The sequence below is a fragment of the Procambarus clarkii genome, chromosome 1 (genome assembly GCF_040958095.1).
Source record: "Procambarus clarkii isolate CNS0578487 chromosome 1, FALCON_Pclarkii_2.0, whole genome shotgun sequence".
NCBI lineage: Eukaryota > Metazoa > Arthropoda > Malacostraca > Decapoda > Cambaridae > Procambarus > Procambarus clarkii.
In genome coordinates, this window is record NC_091150.1 from 38,054,971 (window position 1) to 38,080,162 (window position 25,192).

General features: G+C 48.4%; 1 protein-coding gene across 1 annotated transcript; it reads right to left on the bottom strand.

The window, feature by feature from the left end:
* Window positions 1-8,751: 8,751 nt before the first annotated feature.
* On the bottom strand, window positions 8,752-11,028 carry LOC138363059 (interaptin-like). The gene has a single exon (XM_069321916.1). The coding sequence runs from the start codon at window positions 11,026-11,028 to the stop codon at window positions 8,752-8,754; it is 2,277 nt and encodes a 758-aa protein (XP_069178017.1).
* Window positions 11,029-25,192: the final 14,164 nt, after the last annotated feature.

Sequence of the window (25,192 nt, forward strand, 5' to 3'; positions counted from 1 at the left end):
TAGAAGCTTACCTGTCACCCCTCCAATATTTTCCAGTTTCCAGAACAACCTCTTATATGGAACTCTGTCGAAAGCCTTTTTTAGGTCCAGATAGATGCAGTCAACCCAACCATCTCTTTCCTGTAAAATCTGTGGCTCGATCACAGAAACTGAGTAAATTAGATACACAGGATCTTCCAGATCGAAAACCATTCAGTCTGTCTGATATTATATCATTTCTCTCCAGGTGTTCTACACATTTAGTTTTTATTATTTTTTCCAATATTTTCACTATTACACTTGTCAATGATACCGGTCTATAATTAAGGGGGTCTTCCCTGCTTCCACTTTTGTAGATTGGAACTATGTTAGCCTGTTTCCACACGTCTGCTACAATTCCTGTAAACAGGGATGCCTGAAAGATCATGTGAAGTGGAATGCTGAGTTCAGATGCACATTCTTTCAGAACCCATGGTGAAATTCCATCTGGACCAACTTCTTTATTCTTACTTAGCTCCTTTAGCATATTTTCCATTTCATCTCTAGACACCTCTATGTGCTCTATGTTGTTCTCTTGAATTCTTATTGTGTCTGGTTCCCTGAAGATCTCATTTTGTACTAACACAGTCTGGAACTTTTCATTTAATGTTTCACACATTTCCTTTTCATTTTCCGTGTATCTGTCCCCCATTTTCAACCTCTGAATATTATCCTTTACTTGCAGCTTGCTTTTAATAATTTATAGAAAAGGACTGGATCTGATTTACATTTGTCTACTATACCGTTCTCAAAGTTCCTCTCTGCCTCTCTCCTTACTGACGTGTAGTTGTTTCTTGCATCTTTGTATCGCTGATATGTTTGGGGGTTTGGCCTCTTTCTATAATGATTCCATGCTTGTGTCTGTAGATCTCTGGCCCTCTCGCAATTTCTGTTGAACCAACCCTGTTTCGTAGGTCTGTATATCTGTTTTGGTATGAATGTTAGTGTGCCTTCATCATATATTGTGCAAAATTTGGCATACATCTCATTTACTTCCTTGCCTAGCAACAAGTCTGTCCAATTATACCCAAGAAAAAAAATTCTAAATTCCCCATAACGTCCTCTCTTGAAATCGAGTTTAAAAACTGTTTCACTGTCCCCATTCTCTACTAGATTATATCGCATAACGTATTTAATGTCCAAGAGGACGTGATCACTCTTTCCCAAGGGAAGAAGGTACTGGATGTCAAATATCTCTTCTTCTTCCCTGGTGAATACTAGATCCAGTACTGACGGAACATCCCCTTCCCTCATTCTTGTGGCCTGTTTGACATGTTGATACATGTCTCTACGGGGAGCCTCGTAGCCTGGTGTATAGTGCGCAGGACTCGTAATTCTGTGGCGCGGATTCGATTCCCGCACGAGGCAGAAACAAATGGGCGAAGTTTCTTTCACCCTGAATGCCCCTGTTACCTAGCAGTAAATAGGTACCTGGGAGTTAGTCAGCTGTCACGGGCTGCTTCCTGGGGGTGGAGGCCTGGTCGAGGACCGGGCCGCGGGGACACTAAAGCCCCGAAATCATCTCAAGATAACCTCAAGATAACATGAATGTCTCCAAGATGAGGTTTTCAAATCTGCCTGTCCAAATGTCCTCTGTACTTGCCTCCTAGGCCTCCTAGTCTATTCCCTTAAAGTTGAAGTCCCCCAGTACCAACAATCGGGATTTATCTTTGTCAGCTCTTACCATAATCTCTCTCATGACCATTATGAGGCCCTCTCTTTTGTCATCCAGTTCTTCCTTTGTCCATGTGTTGCTTGCTGGTGGGCTGTAGGCATTTAAAATTATCAGCTTATCATCTTGATTACAGAGCTGCAATGCCATTATGTCAATATCTCGAGTGTTTTCAAACATTAATTCTCTTACCTTCAGGTGTTCTTTCACCAGCACAGCCACTCCGTCTCCCTTCCTAGTCTTCCTGTCACGTCTCCAAACTGAATAGCCCTTTGGGAATACGACCTCATATAAAATATTTTCTTCAAGTTTCGTCTCTGTTAATGCGACAATATCTGGGACTTTGAGCTGAATTATATCCTTCGACTCCAATATTTTCGATCTCACTCCATCTATGTTGGTATATACTATTTTCAGGAATATGTTCCACTTCCCTTTGTTCTTTACACCCTTCTTCCTTTAATGATTTTGTTGCTTTGTCTTTATGTACCATTACACAAGCTTTCCAGTTCCTGACACTTTGTAGCAGAAAGAATTCCTTTCTTCTTCATTTCTATCCCCATTCAGACGTTTCGCTTCAATGAGGTTCATTTTCAGCTTTTCTCTGTCCTTTTTTGAGAGGTCTTGTCTTATTGACCAAGATTGCCAGGGGGAGAAATGTGTGTGTGTGTGTGTGTGTGTACTCACCTAGTTGTGTCTGCAGGATCGAGCATTGACTCTTGGATCCCGGATGGATGTGTGTGTGTGTGTGTGTGTGTGTGTGTGTGTGTGTGTGTGTGTGTGTGTGCGTGTGTGTGTGGCGTCAAGAACATGTAAGGGTCACCGCTCTTGTGGACAAACAGAGGAGGTCCGAACCACACATCCTGAAGGATATCACAACTTCCCTTAGGAACTCTCCTCGCCACATCCTCTCATCCTTCTCTGCCCTCCATCTCCTCTACCCCTCTCACTCCCAAACCATCATAAACCCCCTTTCCCTATCCTCCTCTCTTCTCCCTTTCTTCCCTCTTTCTACTCCATTCTCTTCTTTTCTTCACTTATTTAATCTCCCTGTTGTCCCTCTTCCACAGTGGCTTTTCCAATTCATTCCCCCTTCTATACCTTTCCCTCGCTCCTTCACATTTTAGTCTCTCACTTCATCTCTCCCCTCTCCTTCCCAGCCTTTCCTCTCCCTCTCCCTGTCTCACTCTCTCCCTTAATTAGACAGTTGGCGTCAGAGCATGATGTATCACTCAGTAGTTCAGTGACCTCTAATGTGACACAGATGAGGAGATAATGTCAGGTCTGATAATGCTATGTTTAGAATAGGAAGAGAGGCAGATGACCGAGAATGCTGAAGAGGAGGAGGAGGAAGAAGAAGAATGATTTATGCAAGTTTGTGGTTACAATTGAGACTCGATTTCTCTTCCTATAGTGACTTGATTATGATGAAAACTATTTCTGACCTCTGACCACCTGGTGCTATCGGGTATTGGACGTTAATAGTCTCGACTATTTCAATATTTTTGAATAGTCTGGTGGTCATGTGGTCAGGGTACTGGACTTGTCAGTGGTGGTTTCATAGCTCCTGATAGTCTAAGGTTTGAACCTTTCACGGTGAGGAGTATATTCGGCTTGTGGTTTATGCAAGTTTGTGGTTATATATATATATATATATATATATATATATATATATATATATATATATATATATATATATATATATATATATATATATTAGTATATTTTGGTAGCAGTCTTTCCTGTAGACATATATTATTAAATATGACCGAAAAAGTAAGATTAATAATTCTAACACGAATTCTAATACGAAGGATTGAGAAAATTCGTGTTAGAATTTAATATATATATATATAACTGAAAACTCTACACCCCGGAAGGATTCGAACCCAGACAGGAGCACTATGCACCATGGCGTACCTGGTTCCTTAACCACTCGACAGCGTGACTGTACAAAAGTCAATGGTAGCCGCGGCTATATCCCCAACGACCCGACAGCACTTGGTTGTAAGCTTAGACATAGATATTACATGGAATCACCTCACTTTGTGGAGCCACGTGAGCACCACAATGCTCACGTAAGTTTGGTGGTATGCCCAAGCTTACCACCAAGTGCTGTCGGGAAGTTGGGGATATAGCCTCGGCTTTTGTACAGTCATGTATATATTGTGTATATATATTGGTGTATACTGGCAGCTAGTTTTCATTTATACATGTTTCATTGAATATGACTGCATATTTTGTAATGATTATTTTCTTGTTTAAGGCTTCTAGCCCTCTGACTAGTGTTCTTGCATCTTAGTTTAATTGGAAGAGGATTTCTTAGTTTAATTGGAAGAGGACTTGGTGCTGATATCAATAAGGAGGTCGGTAGTCTTCTTTGTTTTATAGAATATGTTCAGGTCTATGTTTTGGTCAGGAATAGTGCTTTTTACTCCTTTATGGACCATTTCTTTCATTTTTCTTTCCTCTTTCTTATATTCACTGTGCATGGCAGATTTGTAATATAATTTTATTGGAGGTGTTGTGGTTTCTGTTCTTCGTTCAGGATTGTACCACCGGTCCAGGTGTCGTCTTATTGTGGTGTTTATCTCGTGGTTACTATAGCCATTGTTCACCAACAATTTTGTTATTCTTTCAAACTTCCTACTCACGTTGCTCCATTCAGAGCAGTGGGTAAGGGCACTCACTCCTACCGTTTAGGCATAATCCTATGTTGGTAGGCTTAGTATATACGCTGGTGCTTAGAGAAGCTCCTGATTTTGTTATTAGTACATCCAAGAAAGGTAGACTGTTATTTTCACTATTTTCATGTGTGAATCAGAGTCCTGACTCTTTCTCTCTAGATGTTTTTTTAGTCCAGCCATCTAAAGAGTCCTGACTCTTTAGATGGCTTTTTAGATCTATTAGTTGTATTTTTTTAGATTTTTTTAGATTATTGTTTAAGATTTGTTTAAATTTAGATGAAACTTTTTAGATTTAGATTCGTAATTGGTGTTTCAATTACTGATCCATGTGCCAACATGGCTGGGTCGGAGCCGGCACCAATCAAATGACTTCAGTATGGCACAGTGCCATAGGGATCCCTGTGAATCATCTAGCTTCTCTCAGACCACCATGACCACTGAAATTGTTCTAAAAACAGAGTTAAATAATAATATTTGTCTTACTACTTAGTAAAAGATCTTTTCAGATCTCGGTAAAATTTTCCGAAGAACTCTACCTATCATATTTGGCCATAATAAGCAAATGTGTTCATGATGTGAAAATCATCATGAAACATCATTTTCACATCACTTTGTGTAAAACAGAGATTGAAAAACACAGGGTGAAAGACAGGTAGAAGGAGGACAGACACAGCTATACAGATAGAGAAACAGAGAGACAGAGATATATAAATACAGACAGACATATATAAATACAGAGACATACACACACAGAAAGACATAGGGACACAGAGAGAGACATAGGCAGAGATACTGAGAGACATGCACAAAGTCACATCCGTGCTACTATCATGGTGGTAGCCCTGCTGGTGGTAGCCCTGATGGTGGTAGCCCTGATGGTGGTAGTTGTGGTGGTAGTCCTGATGGTGGTAGTTGTGGTGGTAGCCCTGATGGTGGTAGTTGATGGTGGCAGCCCTGATGGTGGTAGCCCTGATGGTAGTAGTTGATGGTGGCAGCCCTGATGGTGGTAGTTGTGGTGGTAGCCCTGATGGTGGTAGTTGATGGTGGCAGCCCTGCTGGTGGTAGCCCTGATGGTAGTAGTTGATGGTGGCAGCCCTGCTGGTGGTAGCCCTGATGGTAGTAGTTGATGGTGGCAGCCCTGCTGGTGGTAGCCCTGATGGTAGTAGTTGATGGTGGCAGCCCTGCTGGTGGTAGCCCTGATGGTAGTAGTTGATGGTGGCAGCCCTGCTGGTGGTATCCCTGATGGTAGTAGTTGATGGTGGCAGCCCTGCTGGTGGTAGCCCTGATGGTGGTAGCCCTGATGGTAGTAGTTGATGGTGGTAGCCCTGCTGGTGGTAGCCCTGATGGTAGTAGTTGATGGTGGCAGCCCTGCTGGTGGTAGCCCTGATGGTAGTAGTTGATGGTGGCAGCCCTGCTGGTGGTAGCCCTGATGGTAGTAGTTGATGGTGGCAGCCCTGCTGGTGGTAGCCCTGATGGTAGTAGTTGATGGTGGCAGCCCTGCTGGTGGTAGCCCTGATGGTAGTAGTTGATGGTGGCAGCCCTGCTGGTGGTAGCCCTGATGGTGGTAGCCCTGATGGTAGTAGTTGATGGTGGTAGCCCTGCTGGTGGTAGCCCTGATGGTAGTAGTTGATGGTGGCAGCCCTGCTGGTGGTAGCCCTGATGGTAGTAGTTGATGGTGGCAGCCCTGCTGGTGGTAGCCCTGATGGTAGTAGTTGATGGTGGCAGCCCTGCTGGTGGTAGCCCTGATGGTAGTAGTTGATGGTGGCAGCCCTGCTGGTGGTAGCCCTGATGGTGGTAGCCCTGATGGTAGTAGTTGATGGTGGTAGCCCTGCTGGTGGTAGCCCTGATGGTAGTAGTTGATGGTGGCAGCCCTGCTGGTGGTAGCCCTGATGGTACTAGTTGATGGTGGCAGCCCTGCTGGTGGTAGCCCTGATGGTAGTAGTTGATGGTGGCAGCCCTGCTGGTGGTAGCCCTGATGGTAGTAGTTGATGGTGGCAGCCCTGCTGGTGGTAGCCCTGATGGTAGTAGTTGATGGTGGCAGCCCTGCTGGTGGTAGCCCTGATGGTAGTAGTTGATGGTGGCAGCCCTGCTGGTGGTAGCCCTGATTGTAGTAGTTGATGGTGGCAGCCCTGCTGGTGGTAGCCCTGATGGTAGTAGTTGATGGTGGCAGCCCTGCTGGTGGTAGCCCTGATGGTAGTAGTTGATGGTGGCAGCCCTGCTGGTGGTAGCCCTGATGGTAGTAGTTGATGGTGGCAGCCCTGCTGGTGGTAGCCCTGATTGTAGTAGTTGATGGTGGCAGCCCTGCTGGTGGTAGCCCTGATGGTAGTAGTTGATGGTGGCAGCCCTGATGGTGGTAGTTGTGGTGGTAGCCCTGATGGTGGTAGTTGATGGTGGCAGCCCTGATGGTGGTAGTTGTGGTGGTAGCCCTGCTGGTGGTTGCCCTGATGGTGGTAGTTGTGGTGGTAGTCCTGATGGTGGTAGTTGTGGTGGTAGCCCTGATGGTGGTAGTCCTGATGGTGGTAGTTGTGGTGGTAGCCCTGATGGTGGTAGTTGATGGTGGCAGCCCTGATGGTGGTAGTTGTGGTGGTAGCCCTGCTGGTGGTAGCCCTGATGGTAGTAGTTGATGGTGGCAGCCCTTATGGTGGTAGTTGTGGTGGTAGCCCTGATGGTGGTAGTTGATGGTGGCAGCCCTGATGGTGGTAGTTGTGGTGGTAGCCCTGCTGGTGGTTGCCCTGATGGTGGTAGTTGTGGTGGTAGTCCTGATGGTGGTAGTTGTGGTGGTAGCCCTGATGGTGGTAGTTGATGGTGGCAGCCCTGATGGTGGTAGTTGTGGTGGTAGCCCTGCTGGTGGTAGCCCTGCTGGTGGTAGCCCTGATGGTAGTAGTTGATGGTGGTAGCCCTGATGGTGGTAGTTGTGGTGGTAGTCCTGATGGTGGTAGTTGTGGTGGTAGCCCTGATGGTGGTAGTTGTCACAGTGGTGGCTGTGGAGGTAATTAGAGTGTGAGTCAGTGGTGTGCGCGCCAGATGTGCTCGCGCGCGCCTCAACGAGTGTAAACAATGTCAAAACAGACTCCCAGCCCACCCCCCCCCTGATACTCTTATACCTTCCAGCCCACCCCCTGATACCCCTTATACCACCCAGCCCACCCCCTGATACCCCTTATATCACCCAGCCCACCCCTGATACCCCTTATACCTCCCAGTCCACCTCCTGATACCCTTATACCTCCCAGCCCACCCCTGACACCCCTTATACCTCCCAGCCCACCCCTGATATCCTTTATACCTCCCAGCCCACCCCTGATACCCTTATACCTCCCAGCCCACCCTTGATACCCCTTATACCTCCCAGCCCACCCCCTGATATCCGTATACCTCCCAGCCCACCCCCTGATACCTCTTATACCTCCCAGCCCACCCCCTGATATCCTTATACCTCCCAGCCTCCCCCCTGATACCCTTATACCTCCTAGCCCACCCCCTGACACCCCTTATACCTCCCAGCCCACCCCTGATACCTTTATATCTCCCAGCCCACCCCCTGATATCCTTATACCCCCCAGCCCACCCCTGTCACCCTTATACCACCCAGCCCACCCCTGATACCCTTATATACCTCCCAGCCCACCCCTCTGATACCCTAATATCAGCAGTGACCACACAATATACGCAGCAGAATGCGTCACCCAACAGCTCGCTCAATCCATCAATAAGAGATCAATAGGCCTTTCACAGCAGCCAGAAATATAACTAAATTTCGAATTTTTAGAGGAAAACCAAATATGTATATGAACGTAAATATGAGAAAATCTGAGAATCTGAGAAAACTCCCAGAATGGCCTCGTCATCTAAGAGACTGAGAATTATATATGCACCATTGTTCAATTTTGCAATATTAAGAAAGTAATAATAATAATAATAATAATAATAATAATAATAATAATAATAATAATAATAATACACACACATGACTGCCAGGGCACATATAGCTGACACACCACACACATACACACATGACTGCCAGGGCACATATAGCTGACCATCATAGTGCTGTTTACGTAGACGAGTCAGGCTGTTCCGTCTATAATGTGGACACTGTTACCCTTAGGATGCTAATATAACAGATTGTATCACTCGGTTCTGAGCAGAACAGATATTAATATAACTAAAATGACTTATATATATAATTTTGACTATGAGTTTCCTCACTGTAGCTCCTGTTTAGTCGCCGTAGCTCCTGTTTACTCTGGTGGTGACGTCACTGTAGCTCCTGTTGCTGGTGGGGACGTCACTGTAGCTCCCGTTGCTGGTACTCTCTTCACTGTAACTCCCATCAGGAGTCTCGTCACTGTTTGGCACAGGTCACTCGTCTCGTCACATTTTCAAGTTTATCGGAATGTCAGTGAAATTCGTCTCCATAGAGTTGAGACTTGTGGTGTTCGTCATCCGGTCCACCAGCTGTGTCATCCGGTCCACCAGCTGTGTCATCCGGTCCACCAGCTGTGTCATCCGGTCCATCAGCTGTGTCATCCGGTCCATCAGCTGTGTCATCCGGTCCATCAGCTGTGTCATCCGGTCCACCAACTGTGTCATCCGGTCCATCAGCTGTGTCATCCGGTCCATCAGCTGTGTCATCCGGTCCACCAACTGTGTCATCCGGTCCATCAGCTGTGTCATCCGGTCCATCAGCTGTGTCATCCGGTCCACCAACTGTGTCATCCGGTCCATCAGCTGTGTCATCCGGTCCATCAGCTGTGTCATCCGGTCCACCAACTGTGTCATCCGGTCCACCAGCTGTGTCATCCGGTCCATCAGCTGTGTCATCCGGTCCATCAGCTGTGTCATCCGGTCCACCAGCTGTGTCATCCGGTCCACCAGCTGTGTCATCCGGTCCATCAGCTGTGTCATCCGGTCCATCAGCTGTGTCATCCGGTCCATCAGCTGTGTCATCCGGTCCACCAACTGTGTCATCCGGTCCATCAGCTGTGTCATCCGGTCCATCAGCTGTGTCATCCGGTCCACCAACTGTGTCATCCGGTCCATCAGCTGTGTCATCCGGTCCATCAGCTGTGTCATCCGGTCCACCAACTGTGTCATCCGGTCCATCAGCTGTGTCATCCGGTCCATCAGCTGTGTCATCCGGTCCACCAACTGTGTCATCCGGTTCACCAGCTGTGTCATCCGGTCCATCAGCTGTGTCATCCGGTCCATCAGCTGTGTCATCCGGTCCACCAACTGTGTCATCCGGTCCACCAGCTGTGTCATCCGGTCCATCAGCTGTGTCATCCGGTCCACCAACTGTGTCATCCGGTCCACCAGCTGTGTCATCCGGTCCACCAGCTGTGTCATCCGGTCCACCAGCTGTGTCATCCGGTCCACCAGCTGTGTCATCCGGTCCACCAGCTGTGTCATCCGGTCCACCAGCTGTGTCATCCGGTCCACCAGCTGTGTCATCCGGTCCACCAGCTGTGTCATCCGGTCCACCAGCTGTGTCATCCGGTCCACCAACTGTGTCATCCGGTCCACCAGCTGTGTCATCCGGCCCACCAGCTGTGTCATCCGGTCCACCAGCTGTGTCATCCGGCCCACCAGCTGTGTCATCCGGTCCACCAGCTGTGTCATCCGGTCCACCAGCTGTGTCATCCGGTCCACCAGCTGTGTCATCCGGTCCACCAGCTGTGTCATCCGGTCCACCAGCTGTGTCATCCGGTCCACCAGCTGTGTCATCCGGTCCACCAGCTGTGTCATCCGGTCCACCAGCTGTGTCATCCGGTCCACCAGCTGTGTCATCCGGTCCACCAGCTGTGTCATCCGGTCCACCAGCTGTGTCTTCCGGTCCACCAGCTGTGTCATCCGGTCCACCAGCTGTGTCATCCGGTCCACCAGCTGTGTCATCCGGTCCACCAACTGTGTCATCCGGTCCACCAGCTGTGTCATCCGGTCCACCAGCTGTGTCATCCGGTCCACCAACTGTGTCATCCGGTCCACCAGCTGTGTCATCCGGTCCACCAACTGTGTCATCCGGTCCACCAGCTGTGTCATCCGGTCCACCAACTGTGTCATCCGGTCCACCAGCTGTGTCATCCGGTCCACCAACTGTGTCATCCGGTCCACCAGCTGTGTCATCCGGTCCACCAACTGTGTCATCCGGTCCACCAGCTGTGTCATCCGGTCCACCAGCTGTGTCATCCGGTCCACCAGCTGTGTCATCCGGTCCACCAGCTGTGTCATCCGGTCCACCAGCTGTGTCATCCGGTCCACCAACTGTGTCATCCGGTCCACCAGCTGTGTCATCCGGTCCACCAGCTGTGTCATCCGGTCCACCAGCTGTGTCATCCGGTCCACCAGCTGTGTCATCCGGTCCACCAGCTGTGTCATCCGGTCCACCAGCTGTGTCATCCGGTCCACCAGCTGTGTCATCCGGTCCACCAGCTGTGTCATCCGGTCCACCAGCTGTGTCATCCGGTCCACCAGCTGTGTCATCCGGTCCACCAGCTGTGTCATCCGGTCCACCAGCTGTGTCATCCGGTCCACCAGCTGTGTCATCCGGTCCACCAGCTGTGTCATCCGGTCCACCAGCTGTGTCATCCGGTCCACCAGCTGTGTCATCCGGTCCACCAGCTGTGTCATCCGGTCCACCAGCTGTGTCATCCGGTCCACCAGCTGTGGAACTACTTGGGATAGCTTCGAGAGTCACCAAGATGTTCCCAAGATAAAGAGTGCTTGAGAGTCTGCAGAGCGCTCTTAGGAGAGCTGGACTGAGCATACGCAAGTTAGCATATCTTAACTGCAAATACTTTACAGTGCAATGATCTTGTTTACCAATGATAATCCTGTTTGAGAAAGTCACTGGGGTAGTACGAGGTTCGAACCAACGTCCTGGGTGAACCACAGACGCGGGCTTAAGCTCATGGGGCCCGACCAGGTACAAGACTTGGGTTGACTGGCTATACCAGTTCGATGCCTCCAAACTCCTACAGTGGGTTCACAATGATCTCTGATTATATGGTCTTAAGCAAGTCGTGATCCATGGGGTTCAGGTGCGCGTCCTGGTGGTACTCAGGACGCTGGTTCGATTCCCCGTCGTGCCCAAATGACTTTCTCGTAGATCACGTCATTTTCACTTCTTAGCTGTTTCTCAAGCAACAACCCCGTTAATTACCGAACTGCTGTCTACAAGTGGCTTAATATAATAATAATATATGCACACATATTGCCACTTGAGTTGGAGTGATAGTTTTGGTGCATGTGACCACTAGGAGCGCTCAAGCGGCGGTGACGTCATTTGGCTCTTAAAGCAACAAACGAGGTGTCTGTCTGTGTACTCACCTAGTTGTGCTTGCGGGGGTTGAGCTTCGGCTCTTTGGTCCCGCCACTCAACCGTCAGTCTACAGGTGTACAGGTTCCTGAGCCTATTGGGCTCTATCATATCTACGCATGAAGCTGTGTATGGAGTCAGCCTCCACCACATCACTTCCTAGTGCATTCCATTTGTCAACCTCTCTGACTCTAAAAAAATACTTTCTAATGTCCTAGTGGCTCATTTGGGAACTCAGTTTCCACCTGTGTTCCCTAGTGCGTGTGCCCCTTGTGTTATTTAGACTGTCTTTGTCTAGCCTATCAATTTCTTTGATAATTTTGTATGTGGTGGTCATGTCCCTCCCCTAACTCCCCTGTCTTCCAGCGACGTGAGGTTTAATTCCCGTAGTCTCTCCTCATAGCTCATACCTCTCAGTTCGGGCACTAGTCTGGTGTCAAACCTCTGAGCCTTCTCCAATTTAGTTTTATGCTTGACGAGATGTGGACTCCATGCTGAAGCTGCATACTCCAGGATTGGTCTGACATACGTTTTATATAAGGTTCTGAATGATTTCTTACACAACTTCCTGAAGGCCGTTCATATGTTGGCCAAACTGGCATGTGCCGCTGATGTTATCCTCTTGATATGGGCTTCAGGGGACAGGTCTGGCGTGATGTCAACCCCCAGGTCTTTCTCTCTCTCTGACTCTTGAAGAATTTCGTCTCCCAAATCAGACCTTGTAACTGGCCTCCTGCTCCCTACACCTATCTTCATTACCTTACATTTGCTTGGGTTAAACTCTAACAACAACCATTTGTTGGACCATTCCTTCACAGTTTGTCCATGTCTTTTTGAAGCCTCAAGCTGTCCTCATTTGTCTTAATCCTTCTCATAATTTTGGCATCTTCATCAAACATTGAGAGGAATGAGTCTATGGCCTCTGGATGATCATCTACGCATTTCAGAAACAGGATAGGTCTGCGTACAGAACCCTGTGGGACTCCACTGGTGACTTCATGCCATTCTGAGCTTTCACCCCCCCTCACTGTAACTCTCGGCTTCCTATTGCTTAGGTACTCCCTTATCCACTGGAGCGGCCTACCAGTTACTCCCGCCTGTTTCTCCAACTTATGCTGCAGCCTTTTTATGGGGTACTGTGTCAAAGGCTTTCCGACAGTCCACGAAGTGTGTGCGTGTCTGTCAATAAGCGTAGGGGCTCGATCTGTCTCTGTGAATAAGCGTATAGCGCCTGTCAGTTTGTGTCTGTCATTAAGTGCTGAGGAAGTATAGGAAGGCTCTCATCAACACGCTTGGAACATTGGAAAAAGGTTGAGAGACCTGTGATTGTGACCCCCGACCCCGACCCCCGTGCCCGTCCCCGACCCCCGACCCCCGTGCCCGACTCCGACCCCCGACCCCGACCCCCGTGCCCGACTCCGACCCCCGACCCCGACCCCCGTGCCCGACTCCGACCCCCGACCCCGACCCCCGACCCCGACCCCCGTGCCCGTCCCCGACCCCCGACCCCCGTGCCCGACTCCGACCCCCGACCCCGACCCCCGTGCCCGACTCCGACCCCCGACCCCGACCCCCGACCCCCGTGCCCGACTCCGACCCCCGACCCCGACCCCCGTGCCCGACTCCGACCCCCGACCCCGACCCCCGACCCCGACCCCCGTGCCCGACTCCGACCCCGGACCCCGACCCCCGACCCCGACCCCCGTGCCCGACTCCGACCCCCGACCCCGACCCCTCCCTCCTGACATCACAAATTGTCGGCACTTTGCCATTGGCGTCTTCGACGATCTACTTTATGAACAACAGTAGTGTGTCTTTATATATATATATATATATATATATATATATATATATATATATATATATATATATATATATATATATATATATATATATATATATATATATATACACACCGTTGCCCTCAGGATACACAGTACACGACACTCAACAACACTTTGCCTCTCTCTCTCTCCCCCCCCCTACTACACCCTTGAACGTCCACCTACGACCCGAACATCAGCATACACCCTTGCACCCACCCACACCCACCCACACCCACCCACACCCACCCACACCCACCCACTCCCACCCACACCCACCCACACCCACCCACACCCACCCACACCCACCCACACCCACCCACACCCACCCACACCCACCCACACCCACCCACACCCACCCACACCCACCCACACCCACCCACGCCCCCTATCACAGGGTTATTGGTGGCTTCTCTTCTATTGAAGATGATAGGACGCTCCCCGGGGGGTATTGAATGACCCCGGAGGTCGCTGACTATAGTGAGGACACCGGGAGAGGGAGAGAAGGGAAGAACCCTAATGGTGAAAGGAGACAAGAAGGAAGATTAATATTGGAGGAAGAGAGAGAGAGAGAGAGAGAGAGAGAGAGAGAGAGAGAGAGAGAGAGAGAGAGGATGTGGAACAAAGAAGACAAATAACAGACGAAGGAGACAGAAGAGACATAAAGAGGAAGGAAGAACAGATGAGAAGACCCAACAGAAGGGAAGAAAGAGAGGAAACATATACAACAGAAAAAGAGAAAAGAGAGGCACAAATAAAGTATAAAAGCGAGGAGGAGAAAGAGAGGTCTCTCCTGGAAAAAAACAAAAACAAATGAATAACAAGAAATACAAGACCAGAAGAGACCATCTTAGATCCAAAGATATTTGAGATCAATAAAGACAGCAACTTACAGGAACATCAATAATGACAAGTAGGAGGAGGAGAAGGAGGAGAAGGAGAAGGAGAAGAAGGAGGAGAAGAAGAAAGAGGAGAAGGACGTAAAGGAGGGGGTTGAGAAGGACGACCAAGGAGGAAGGGGAACAGAATAAAGATGACAAAATAACTTAAAGCAGCTATCATGCAAGGGATATATATCCATTAGAATGAATGGGGGGGGGTAAATTAGAACCAGGAATGATGGAAGGTGTACTGGAATGATAGCAGTAATACTGGAATGATGGCAGGAATACTGGAATGATGGCAGGAATACTGGAATGATGGCAGGAATACCGGCATGATGGCAGGAATACTGGAATGATGGCAGGAATACTGGAATGATGGCAGGAATACTGGAATGATGGCAGGAATACTGGAATGATGGCAGGAATACTGGAATGATGGCAGGAATACTGGAATGATGGCAGGAATACTGGAATGATGGCAGGAATACTGGAATGATGGCAAGAATACTGGAATGATGGTAAGAATACTGGAATGATGGCAGGAATACCGGCATGATGGCAGGAATACTGGAATGATGGCAGGAATACTGGAATGATGGCAGGGATACTGGAATGATGGCAGGAATACTGGAATGATGGCAGGAATACTGGAATGATGGCAAGAATACTGGAATGATTGTAAGAATACTGGAATGATGGCAGGAATACTGGAATGATGGCAGGAATACTGGAATGATGGCAGGATTACTGGAACGATGGCAGGAATACTGGAATGATGGCAGGAATACTGGAATGATGGCAGGAATACTGGAATGATGGCAGGAATACCGGCATGATGGCAGGAATACTGGAATGATGGCAGGAATACTGGAATGATGGCAGGAATATTGGAATGATGGCAGGAATAAAGGATCTAGGTTATCTTGAGATGATTTCGGGGCTTTAGTGTTCCCGCGGCCCGGTCCTCGACCAGGCCTCCACCCCCAGGAAGCAGCCCGTGACAGCTGACTAACACCCAGGTACCTATTTTACTGCTAGGTAACAGGGGCATAGGGTGAAAGAAACTCTGCCCATTGTTTCTCGCCAGCGCTCGGAATCGAACCCGGGACCACAGGATCACAAGTCCAGCGTGCTGTCCGCTCGGCCGACCGGCTCCCAGGATTGATGAAAGGAAAATTGCAACTTTTGAGGATATACAATACGAGATAAATAAATACCTATACAAATAGTCCAGTATATGTGTGTGTCACTGTACCTCTGGCAGCCATGTAGGTTAACACAGTGAAATGGTGTTTAACCATACAGTGATTAGCTTCGTATTATGGGAACACCATTTCCCCCCCCCCCCACCCGTCTCATCCCAAATCCTAATCCTGATCCCTTCCAAGTGCTATATAGTCGTATAGTGGCTTGTCTCTTTCTCCTGACAGTTCCCTTCCCCCTTCGTATAATGGCTTTTCAATGGCTAATCATTGTATTTTATTATTGTAAACAAAGGGATATAAACAATTTTCATCCAATCAGGAGAGTATGTCTTTGAGAGAACCAATATCAGCAAACCAGGTGCCAGACCTGGGGGCGCCTGGGGGTGTAGTGCCAGACCTGGGGTGTAGTGCCAGACCTGGGGGAGCCTGGGGTGTAGTGCCAGACCTGGGGGCGCCTGGGGTGTAGTGCCAGACCTGGGGGAGCCTGGGGTGTAGTGCCAGACCTGGGGGAGCCTGGGGTGTAGTGCCAGACCTGGGGGAGCCTGGGGTGTAGTGCCAGACCTGGGGGCGCCTGGGGTGTAGTGCCAGACCTGGGGGAGCCTGGGGTGTAGTGCCAGACCTGGGGGAGCCTGGTCTGTAGTGCCAGACCTGGGGGAGCCTAGGGTGTAGTGCCAGACCTGGGGGAGCCTAGGGTGTATAGTGCCAGACCTGGGGGAGCCTAGGGTGTAGTGCCAGACCTGGGGGAGCCTAGGGTGTATAGTGCCAGACCTGGGGGAGCCTAGGGTGTAGTGCCAGACCTGGGGGAGCCTGAGGTGTAGTGCCAGGCCTGGGGGGAGCCTGGGGTATGGTGTCACTACACAACAAGCCAACACGGACCACTCAACAAGCGCTAAACTTACACTATACAGGACCACCTAACAAGGTGGTTAGACCATCGACGTCTGCGATGAAGTCGTTTGGAAACCGAGTGGCTAATCGGGCCGACCTTAAATGGCCCGGGCCAATAAACCGGGCCCAATACAGATGTGGCCCGGGGGTGGCCGCGTCCCAGGTCGTATGGCGCGCCAGTCAGGAATCAGTCATAAAAGTGGGTGTTTGCGTCACTTTGGGAGCTGCTGGTGTTATGTGTTGCGTCACTTGTGAGGTGCTGGTGTTGGGTGTTGCGTCACTTGTGAGGTGCTGGTGTTGGGTGTTGCGTCACTTGTGAGGTGCTGGTTTTGGGTGTTGCGTCACTCGTGAGGTGTTGGTGTTGGGTGTTGCGTCACTCGTGAGGTGTTGGTGTTGGGTGTTGCGTCACTCGTGAGGTGTTGGTGTTGCGTGTTGCGTCACTCGTGAGGTGTTGGTGTTGGGTGTTGCGTCACTCGTGAGGTGCTGGTGTTGCGTGTAGCGTCACTCGTGAGGTGCTGGTGTTGCATGTTGCGTCACTCGTGAGGTGCTGGTGTTGGGTGTTGCGTCACTCGTGAGGTGTTGGTGTTGGGTGTTGCGTCACTCGTGAGGTGTTGGTGTTGGGTGTTGCGTCACTCGTGAGGTGTTGGTGTTGGGTGTTGCGTCACTTGTGAGGTGTTGGTGTTGGGTGTTGCGTCACTCGTGAGGTGTTGGTGTTGGGTGTTGCGTCACTTGTGAGGTGTTGGTGTTGCGTGTTGCGTCACTTGTGAGGTGCTGGTGTTGCGTGTTGCGTCACTCATGAGGTGCTGGTGTTGGGTGTTGCGTCACTCGTGAGGTGTTAGTGTTGGGTGTTGCGTCACTCGTGAGGTGTTGGTGTTGGGTGTTGCGTCACTCGTGAGGTGTTGGTGTTGCGTGTTGCGTCACTCGTGAGGTGTTGGTGTTGGGTGTTGCGTCACTCGTGAGGTGCTGGTGTTGCATGTTGCGTCAATGATGAGGTGCTGGTGTTGCGTGTTGCGTCACTTGTGAGGTGCTGGTGTTGCGTGTTGCGTCAATAATGAGGTGCTGGTGTTGCATGTTGCGTCAATGATGAGGTGCTGGTGTTGCGTGTTGCGTCAATAATGAGGTGCTGGTGTTGCGTGTTGCGTCAATGATGAGGTTCTGGTGTTGCGTGTTGTGTCAATGATGAGGTGCTGGTGTTGCATGTTGCGTCAATGATGAGGTGCTGGTGTTGCGTGTTGCGTCAATAATGAGGTGCTGGTGTTGCGTGTTGCGTCAATGATGAGGTTCTGGTGTTGCGTGTTGCGTCAATGATGAGGTGCTGGTGTTGCATGTTGCGTCAATAATGAGGTGCTGGTGTTGCGTGTTGCGTCAATGATGAGGTTCTGGTGTTGCGTGTTGCGTCAATAATGAGGTTCTGGTGTTGCGTGTTGCGTCAATGATGAGGTGCTGGTGTTGCATGTTGCGTCAATAATGAGGTGCTGGTGTTGCGCGTTGCGTCAATGATGAGGTTCTGGTGTTGCGTGTTGCGTCAATAATGAGGGTCTAGTGTTGCATGTTGCACACTTGGGGTAAAAAAATTGTTGCTAAACAAGAAAGTTTAAAGACAGTAACCTTCTCGATCAACATTTCGAGTCCATAGAACTTTCTTTCCTAGGAACTTTTCAAGTGACCTTCGATGACCTTATTTGACCTCAGATGACATTCTTTTTACCTCAAATGACTTCAAATGACCCTAATTTGACCTGAATTAAATTCGTTTGACCTCACTCGATCTAATTTGCCCTGGCATGACCTCAGATTTCACTCAGTTAACAGCGGCTGAATAGTTGCTTTTTTATCTCTTAAATCGTTTAGCCTCACTTGAACTACCAATTCGACCTGACTTGACCTTGCCTGAACAAGCATGACCTCCTGCTTCTCCATGTTGGTACGCTAATTAGGGGACCTCAGGTAAGGTAATCTCACATCATTTGAAAGGGAATAAACGACTTTCATTGGATGAGCATCGTCTTGTAGCGTTTTAAGTCATTTTACCCTAATTTACCTCTTAATGGTCCCTTATTCCTGCAGCCCTGTCCACTTAGCACGTCTCAGCTCGTGCAACACTTACTCTCAGAGAGTGGGTGCACGAGATGAATATACCGGTGGGATGAATATACCGGTGGATGAATATACCGGTGTGATGAATATACCGGTGGATGAATATACCGGTGGGATGAATATACCGGTGTGATGAATATACCGGTGGGATGAATATACCGGTGGGATGAATATACCGGTGTGATGAATATACCGGTGGATGAATATACCGGTGTGATGAATATACCGGTGGATGAATATACCGGTGTGATGAATATACCGGTGTGATGAATGTACCGGTGGATGAATATACCGGTGGATGAATATACCGGTGTGATGAATATACCGGTGTGATGAATATACCGGTGGATGAATATACCGGTGGATGAATATACCGGTGTGATGAATATACCGGTGTGATGAATATACCGGTGTGATGAATATACCAGTGTGATGAATGTACCGGAACTTGACCGGGATCGTTGCTATGGTCCCATGTGTATATATATTGTCTGCTCGCGTCCCATGTCTGGGTCTTATTATATATGATTAGACGGTTACCCGGCGGTGCCCGGGTCTGCCATTCTAACACGAATCCTTTCAAAATTTCTTATGTTATTCTTCACTGTCGGTGGTAATAAAATTGGGATATTTTTATTACCACCGACAGTGAAGAAAAACATAAGAAATATTGAAAAAATTCGTGTTAGAATTATTAATCTTACTTTTTCGGTCATATTCAACAACATATGTTTACAAGAAAGACTGCTACCAATATATATATATAAATATATATATACTGTAAACACGTGATTAAAAATGTGACAATGTCAGACCACGGAGGAAAAATGAAACAGAAATTTCCTTAAGTACTTTCGTATATTAATACATCTTCAGAAGGAGTGCTTCTGAAGATGTATTAATATACGAAAGTACTTAAGGAAATTTCTGTTTCATTTTTCCTCCGTGGTCTGACATAGAGATGAGCCAATATATATATATATATATATATATATATATATATATATATATATATATATATATATATATATATATATATATATATATATATATCCTGATCCTGACCCCCTTCCAAGTGCTAAATAGTTTTAATGGCTTGGCGCGTTCCCCTGATAATTCCCTCTCTCCTGGAGGCCCATATATTTCATGAACCTGTTATATGCATCAGTAGGAATAGCCTATATTCATTACAACATTAGGTAACAATCATATAAGGAAGAGGATGAGCCTGTAGCCAGCTGTGTGCCAGAGCCTTCATGTGATCAGTTGACCTGATCTCCCGTGTGTCAACCTGTTGAGTGAACAAGTTCCAGACGTGAGTCAGCCTCGGAGTGAATGATCGCTGATGGAGTGATGTTCTTGAGAAAGGCACTTCCAGCATGAGACTGTTGATGGTAGAGAGCCTAGTGCTACGGGTGCCAGCTACTGGTAGTCCACGGAGTTGGGCCAGGTGCGGAACCTTGAGAATGTTGGCCTTGTACATAACAGTAAGACCACCAACGTCACGACGGTGTTGCAGGCTCTGATGGTCAGACCGTTCCCACCAGACTTGGTCAAGACTAGAGATGAGCCAGACCACCAACGTCACGACGGTGTTGCAGGCTCTGATGTTCAGACCGTTCCCACCAGACTTGGTCAAGACTAGAGATGAGTCAGTCTTGCCCGTCTCTCTCCACTTTGTCCAACAGTCTGATGAATGATGGGTGGGGGGGGGGGGGGGGCAGGTGATCCAGGAGAGGGGTTCATACTCTAGATGAGAGCGAACTTGTGCTTCATATAAGGTTGTGCAGCCACAGCTGTCAAGGAGGTGTGAGACGCGCCGTTGGACTGAAAGTTTCTTAGCAATTGTACCGCTTGTTGAGCCAGGTTAAGCACGTGGCTCTTCATTGTCATTAAAGAGTCACACTTCATGCCCAAATGTGTCAGTTTCATATGTAAGCTCTAGGTTTTTGTTACCCATTTACAAGCTTGTTTGATCTGAAATGTGCAGTCTTAGTTATCACCATCTCCAACCCAACCACTTGGGCTGGACGGTACTGCGACGGTCTCGCTTCATGCAAGTCGGCGTTCAATTCCCGACTTTCCAAGGGGTTGGGCACCATTCAATCCCTCCGGAATAGGCACCTGAGAGGTGGAGCCAACAGGTCAGCGCAGCTGCGTAGTAGTCTTGGACTGACCTTATCTGGTCCCACAGCTTTGGTCGTGTCCAGCGCTTTAAGGTGATGGAGAACTTCAGCCTGCTGTATACCCACTTCAGTCATCCTAGACACAGTGCTTGGGGCAAGATGTGGAGGCTGACGTTCAGGATCAGGGACTTACATCTTGGCAGCAAAATGGTTTGCCAGTAGATCAGTCTCTTCCTGATTGCTGGTTGCCACAGGTCCCTCCTCCCGGTTTAGAGGCGGGATTGTGCCCTCAGATGACTCTCCCTGCTGATCCTTCACCAGGGACCACCAGACCTTGGCTCCAACCCTTCCAGATGCAAGTTTCTTCAAGTTTAGGATTCCCATCTGGATATTGCCCACTTCAGAATGTCTTTCATTATTCGACATGATTATCCGTGAATGAGTTTGTTATGAGCCGAGGGATGCCTTTTATATCACCTTCAGGCCTTGTTTTTGGCTTCAACTCTCTGTCTGTCTGTCTGTCTGTCTGTCTGTCTGTCTGTCTGTCTGTCTGTCTGTCTGTCTGTCTGTCTCTCTCTCTCTCTCTCTCTCTCTCTCTCTCTCTCTCTCTCTCTCTCTCTCTCTCTCTCTCTCTCTCTCTCTCTCTCTCTCTCTCTCTCTCTCTCTCTCACTTTGCCACACTGTACTCGCCTGGGGAGTCGCCGTGTTCACTTGGTTATGGCCCCTCACTAAACGCTTGTCAAGGGCTGCTCATAACTTATTGAAGATGAATCTAATTTGCATATCAAGCGCACTACCACCTCGTTTATAGAGCACATCAAAGACAGGACATTTTCCCCTCATATACCGTGTTTCGTCTGTCTCTCTCTGCAATGGATATGTTCCTGCCTGGCATATCTATTTGTCTTCCTCTCTATCCTACTCCTCCTCCTCCTCATCTCCATATCTTCACGCTTATCCCGGTGTAGCTCAAGGAAGCTTCTTGACTTGGAAAAGACCTTGAGGAGGTGTGCTGTGTGGCCTCTTGCTACACATGCGAAAAAAGTTTTTTCCATTTTGCAAGTTTTTCGAACAGTAGACGATGGTGTTCGGAGGGAAGGTGGAAGACTATCATTGGTGTTAGAGAGAGAGTCGACTCCATTCTCGAGCGGTTCCTGATCGATGTCTGGCATAAAGGAAGTTTCACACTGATACGTCGATGAAAGCAATTATTTCCGCTACTAATGGAGGGATAAGATATTCTAGAGGTCGCTCATGACAAGGGTAAGATGCCGGTCCCAGATCTTGGAAGACTCCGTGGCTTGCTGCGAATGACTGTGTAGCTTGTGGAGGGAATATGAGGACAAGGAGCTGGGATGTGAGGACAACGAGCTGGGATGTGAGGACAACGAGCTGGGGTATGAGGACAACGAGCTGGGATATGAGGACAAGGAGCTGGGATATGAGGACAACGAGCTGGGGATATGAGGACAACGAGCTGGGGATGTGAGGACAACGAGCTGGGATATGAGGACAAGGAGCTGGGATATGAGAACAACGAGCTGGGATATGAGGACAAGGAGCTGGGATGTGAGGACAACGAGCAGGGATATGAGGACAAGGAGCTGGAATATGAGAACAACGAGCTGGGATATGAGGAGAGCGAGCTGGGATATGAGGACAACGAGCTGGGATATGAGGACAAGGCGCTGGAATATGAGAACAACGAGCTGGGATATGAGGATAACGAGCTGGGATATGTGGACAAGGAGATTGGATATCAAAACAAGGAACTTGGATATGAAGACGGGCCAGAGGAACAGTGCCTAATCACTTACAATCTTAGATCATCGGGGGACCAAACACCGACCCTGCGAGAAGCAAGGCCATCGCTCTGTAGACCAGTCCAGGTGGATGGAATGACTGCGCGCAGGAATCACATGAAGGTTTATAGAGAGGCGACAAAACATATGCGATCATTTCCTAGTGTAATCAGCAATGTGCCTTCATGAATGGTGGTTCTCCGCTACACGGCTCCAGACACCCAGAGACTCCAAAAATCAAGTGTGTGTTATTGGACTTGCGTCACAGCCTCGTAGGAAAACTCCAAGCACTCGGAATCTCAAATGTCATGTCGAAGTCACTTCGGCAAGGCTGACCAACAGTCGCTATCTTGACTGAACTTCTCTGTGATAGGAGGGCGGTCCCAGCTAGGGCGCTGTTTCTTGGTCGCGTCTAAGGCTGTGTGAGATAGCTCCGTCTTGGTCATAGAAGATCTAGTGCCCCCAGAGACTGATCGACACACATCCAGTGGTCGAGTGACGGTCGTAACATCAGACCCACACATTATTCCAAGACTCCCCAGATCAACGACTCAGTATCACCCTCGAAATTATTTTTCTGCCCTTTTCCCCCCTTCCCAAAGGTGGGAGGGAAAAAATTGTGATGTACCAAAGGGTTGCATCGCGGCTGAAGTCCTCTTCGCGATGTCCTCTGTGACGGAACGTCATTTTCACCGGCCATCAATCACTGGAAGTACCTCCTTGGCACTGTAGTGGCACCCGACACGACCGCCCCTTCAAGACTCCATGAGGGCACTGACAGTGAATTTCTTTGTTAGTGAGAGTTGATGCTGACTGCCAGTGCTGATTTGCTCTGACTGATTCTCTTCAGCGTCTCACCGAGAGATGGTAGACATAATATAAGACAGAGCAGAAGACGTTTAGTGAGGAACTAACTTACTGCATCTCAGTCTTACATGACAACAAAATTACCCTAAAATGTTGACTTGTTCACTATACTGTTCTGGGTTTGGGAACATTGTTAAGGGCTTGAGATTATTATATTTGCGTTTAGTGTTTAATTATGAGGACACCGGAGAGATGTGAACAGCAGCGCTGGTTGTGGTAGCTGTATCACGTTGTGGTAGTTGTATCACGTTGTGGTAGTTGTATCACGTTGTGGTAGCTGTATCACGTTGTGGTAGTTGTATCACGTTGTGGTAGCTGTATCACGTTGTGGTAGCTGTATCACGTTGTGGTAGTTGTATCACGTTGTGGTAGTTGTATCACGTTGTGGTAGTTGTATCACGTTGTGGTAGCTGTATCACGTTGTGGTAGCTGTATCACGTTGTGGTAGCTGTATCACGTTGTGGTAGTTGTATCACGTTATGGTAGCTGTATCACGTTGTGGTAGCTGTATCACGTTATGGTAGCTGTATCACGCTATGGTAGCTGCATCACGTTATGGTAGCTGTATCACGTAATGGTAGCTGTATCACGTAATGGTAGCTGTATCATGTTATGGTAGCTGTATCACGTAATGGTAGCTGTATCACGTAATGGTAGCTGTATCATGTTATGGTAGCTGTATCACGTAATGGTAGCTGTATCACGTTATGGTAGCTGCATCACGTTATGGTAGCTGTATCACGTAATGGTAGCTGTATCATGTTATGGTAGCTGTATCACGTAATGGTAGCTGTATCACGTTATGGTAGCTGCATCACGTTATGGTAGCTGTATCACGTTATGGTAGCTGTATCACGCTATGGTAGCTGTATCACGCTATGGTAGCTGTATCACGCTATGGTAGCTGTATCACGCTATGGTAGCTGTATCACGTTATGGTAGCTGTATCACGTTATGGTAGCTGTATCACGTTGTGGTAGTTGTATCACGTTATGGTAGCTGTATCACGCTATGGTAGCTGCATCACGTTATGGTAGCTGTATCACGTAATGGTAGCTGTATCATGTTATGGTAGCTGTATCACGTAATGGTAGCTGTATCATGTTATGGTAGCTGTATCACGTAATGGTAGCTGTATCACGCTATGGTAGCTGTATCACGCTATGGTAGCTGTATCACGCTATGGTAGCTGTATCACGCTATGGTAGCTGTATCACGCTATGGTAGCTGTATCACGCTATGGTAGCTGTATCACGTTATGGTAGCTGTATCACGTTATGGTAGCTGTATCACGCTATGGTAGCTGTATCACGTTATGGTAGCTGTATCACGTTATGGTAGCTGTATCACGCTATGGTAGCTGTATCACGCTATGGTAGCTGTATCACGCTATGGTAGCTGTATCACGTTATGGTAGCTGTATCACGCTATGGTAGCTGTATCACGTTATGGTAGCTGTATCACGTTATGGTAGCTGTATCACGCTATGGTAGCTGTATCACGTTATGGTAGCTGTATCACGCTATGGTAGCTGTATCACGCAATGGTAGCTGTATCACGCTATGGTAGCTGTATCACGCTATGGTAGCTGTATCACGTTATGGTAGCTGTATCACGCTATGGTAGCTGTATCACGTTATGGTAGCTGTATCACGTAATGGTAGCTGTATCACGTTATGGTAGCTGTATCACGCTATGGTAGCTGTATCACGCTATGGTAGCTGTATCACGCTATGGTAGCTGTATCACGCTATGGTAGCTGTATCACGTTATGGTAGCTGTATCACGTTATGGTAGCTGTATCA

Excerpts from the sequence above, each read along its gene's own strand:
- LOC138363059 (XM_069321916.1), bottom strand. The coding sequence starts at position 11,028 with ATGACACAGCTGGTGGACCGGATGACACAGCTGGTGGACCGGATGACA.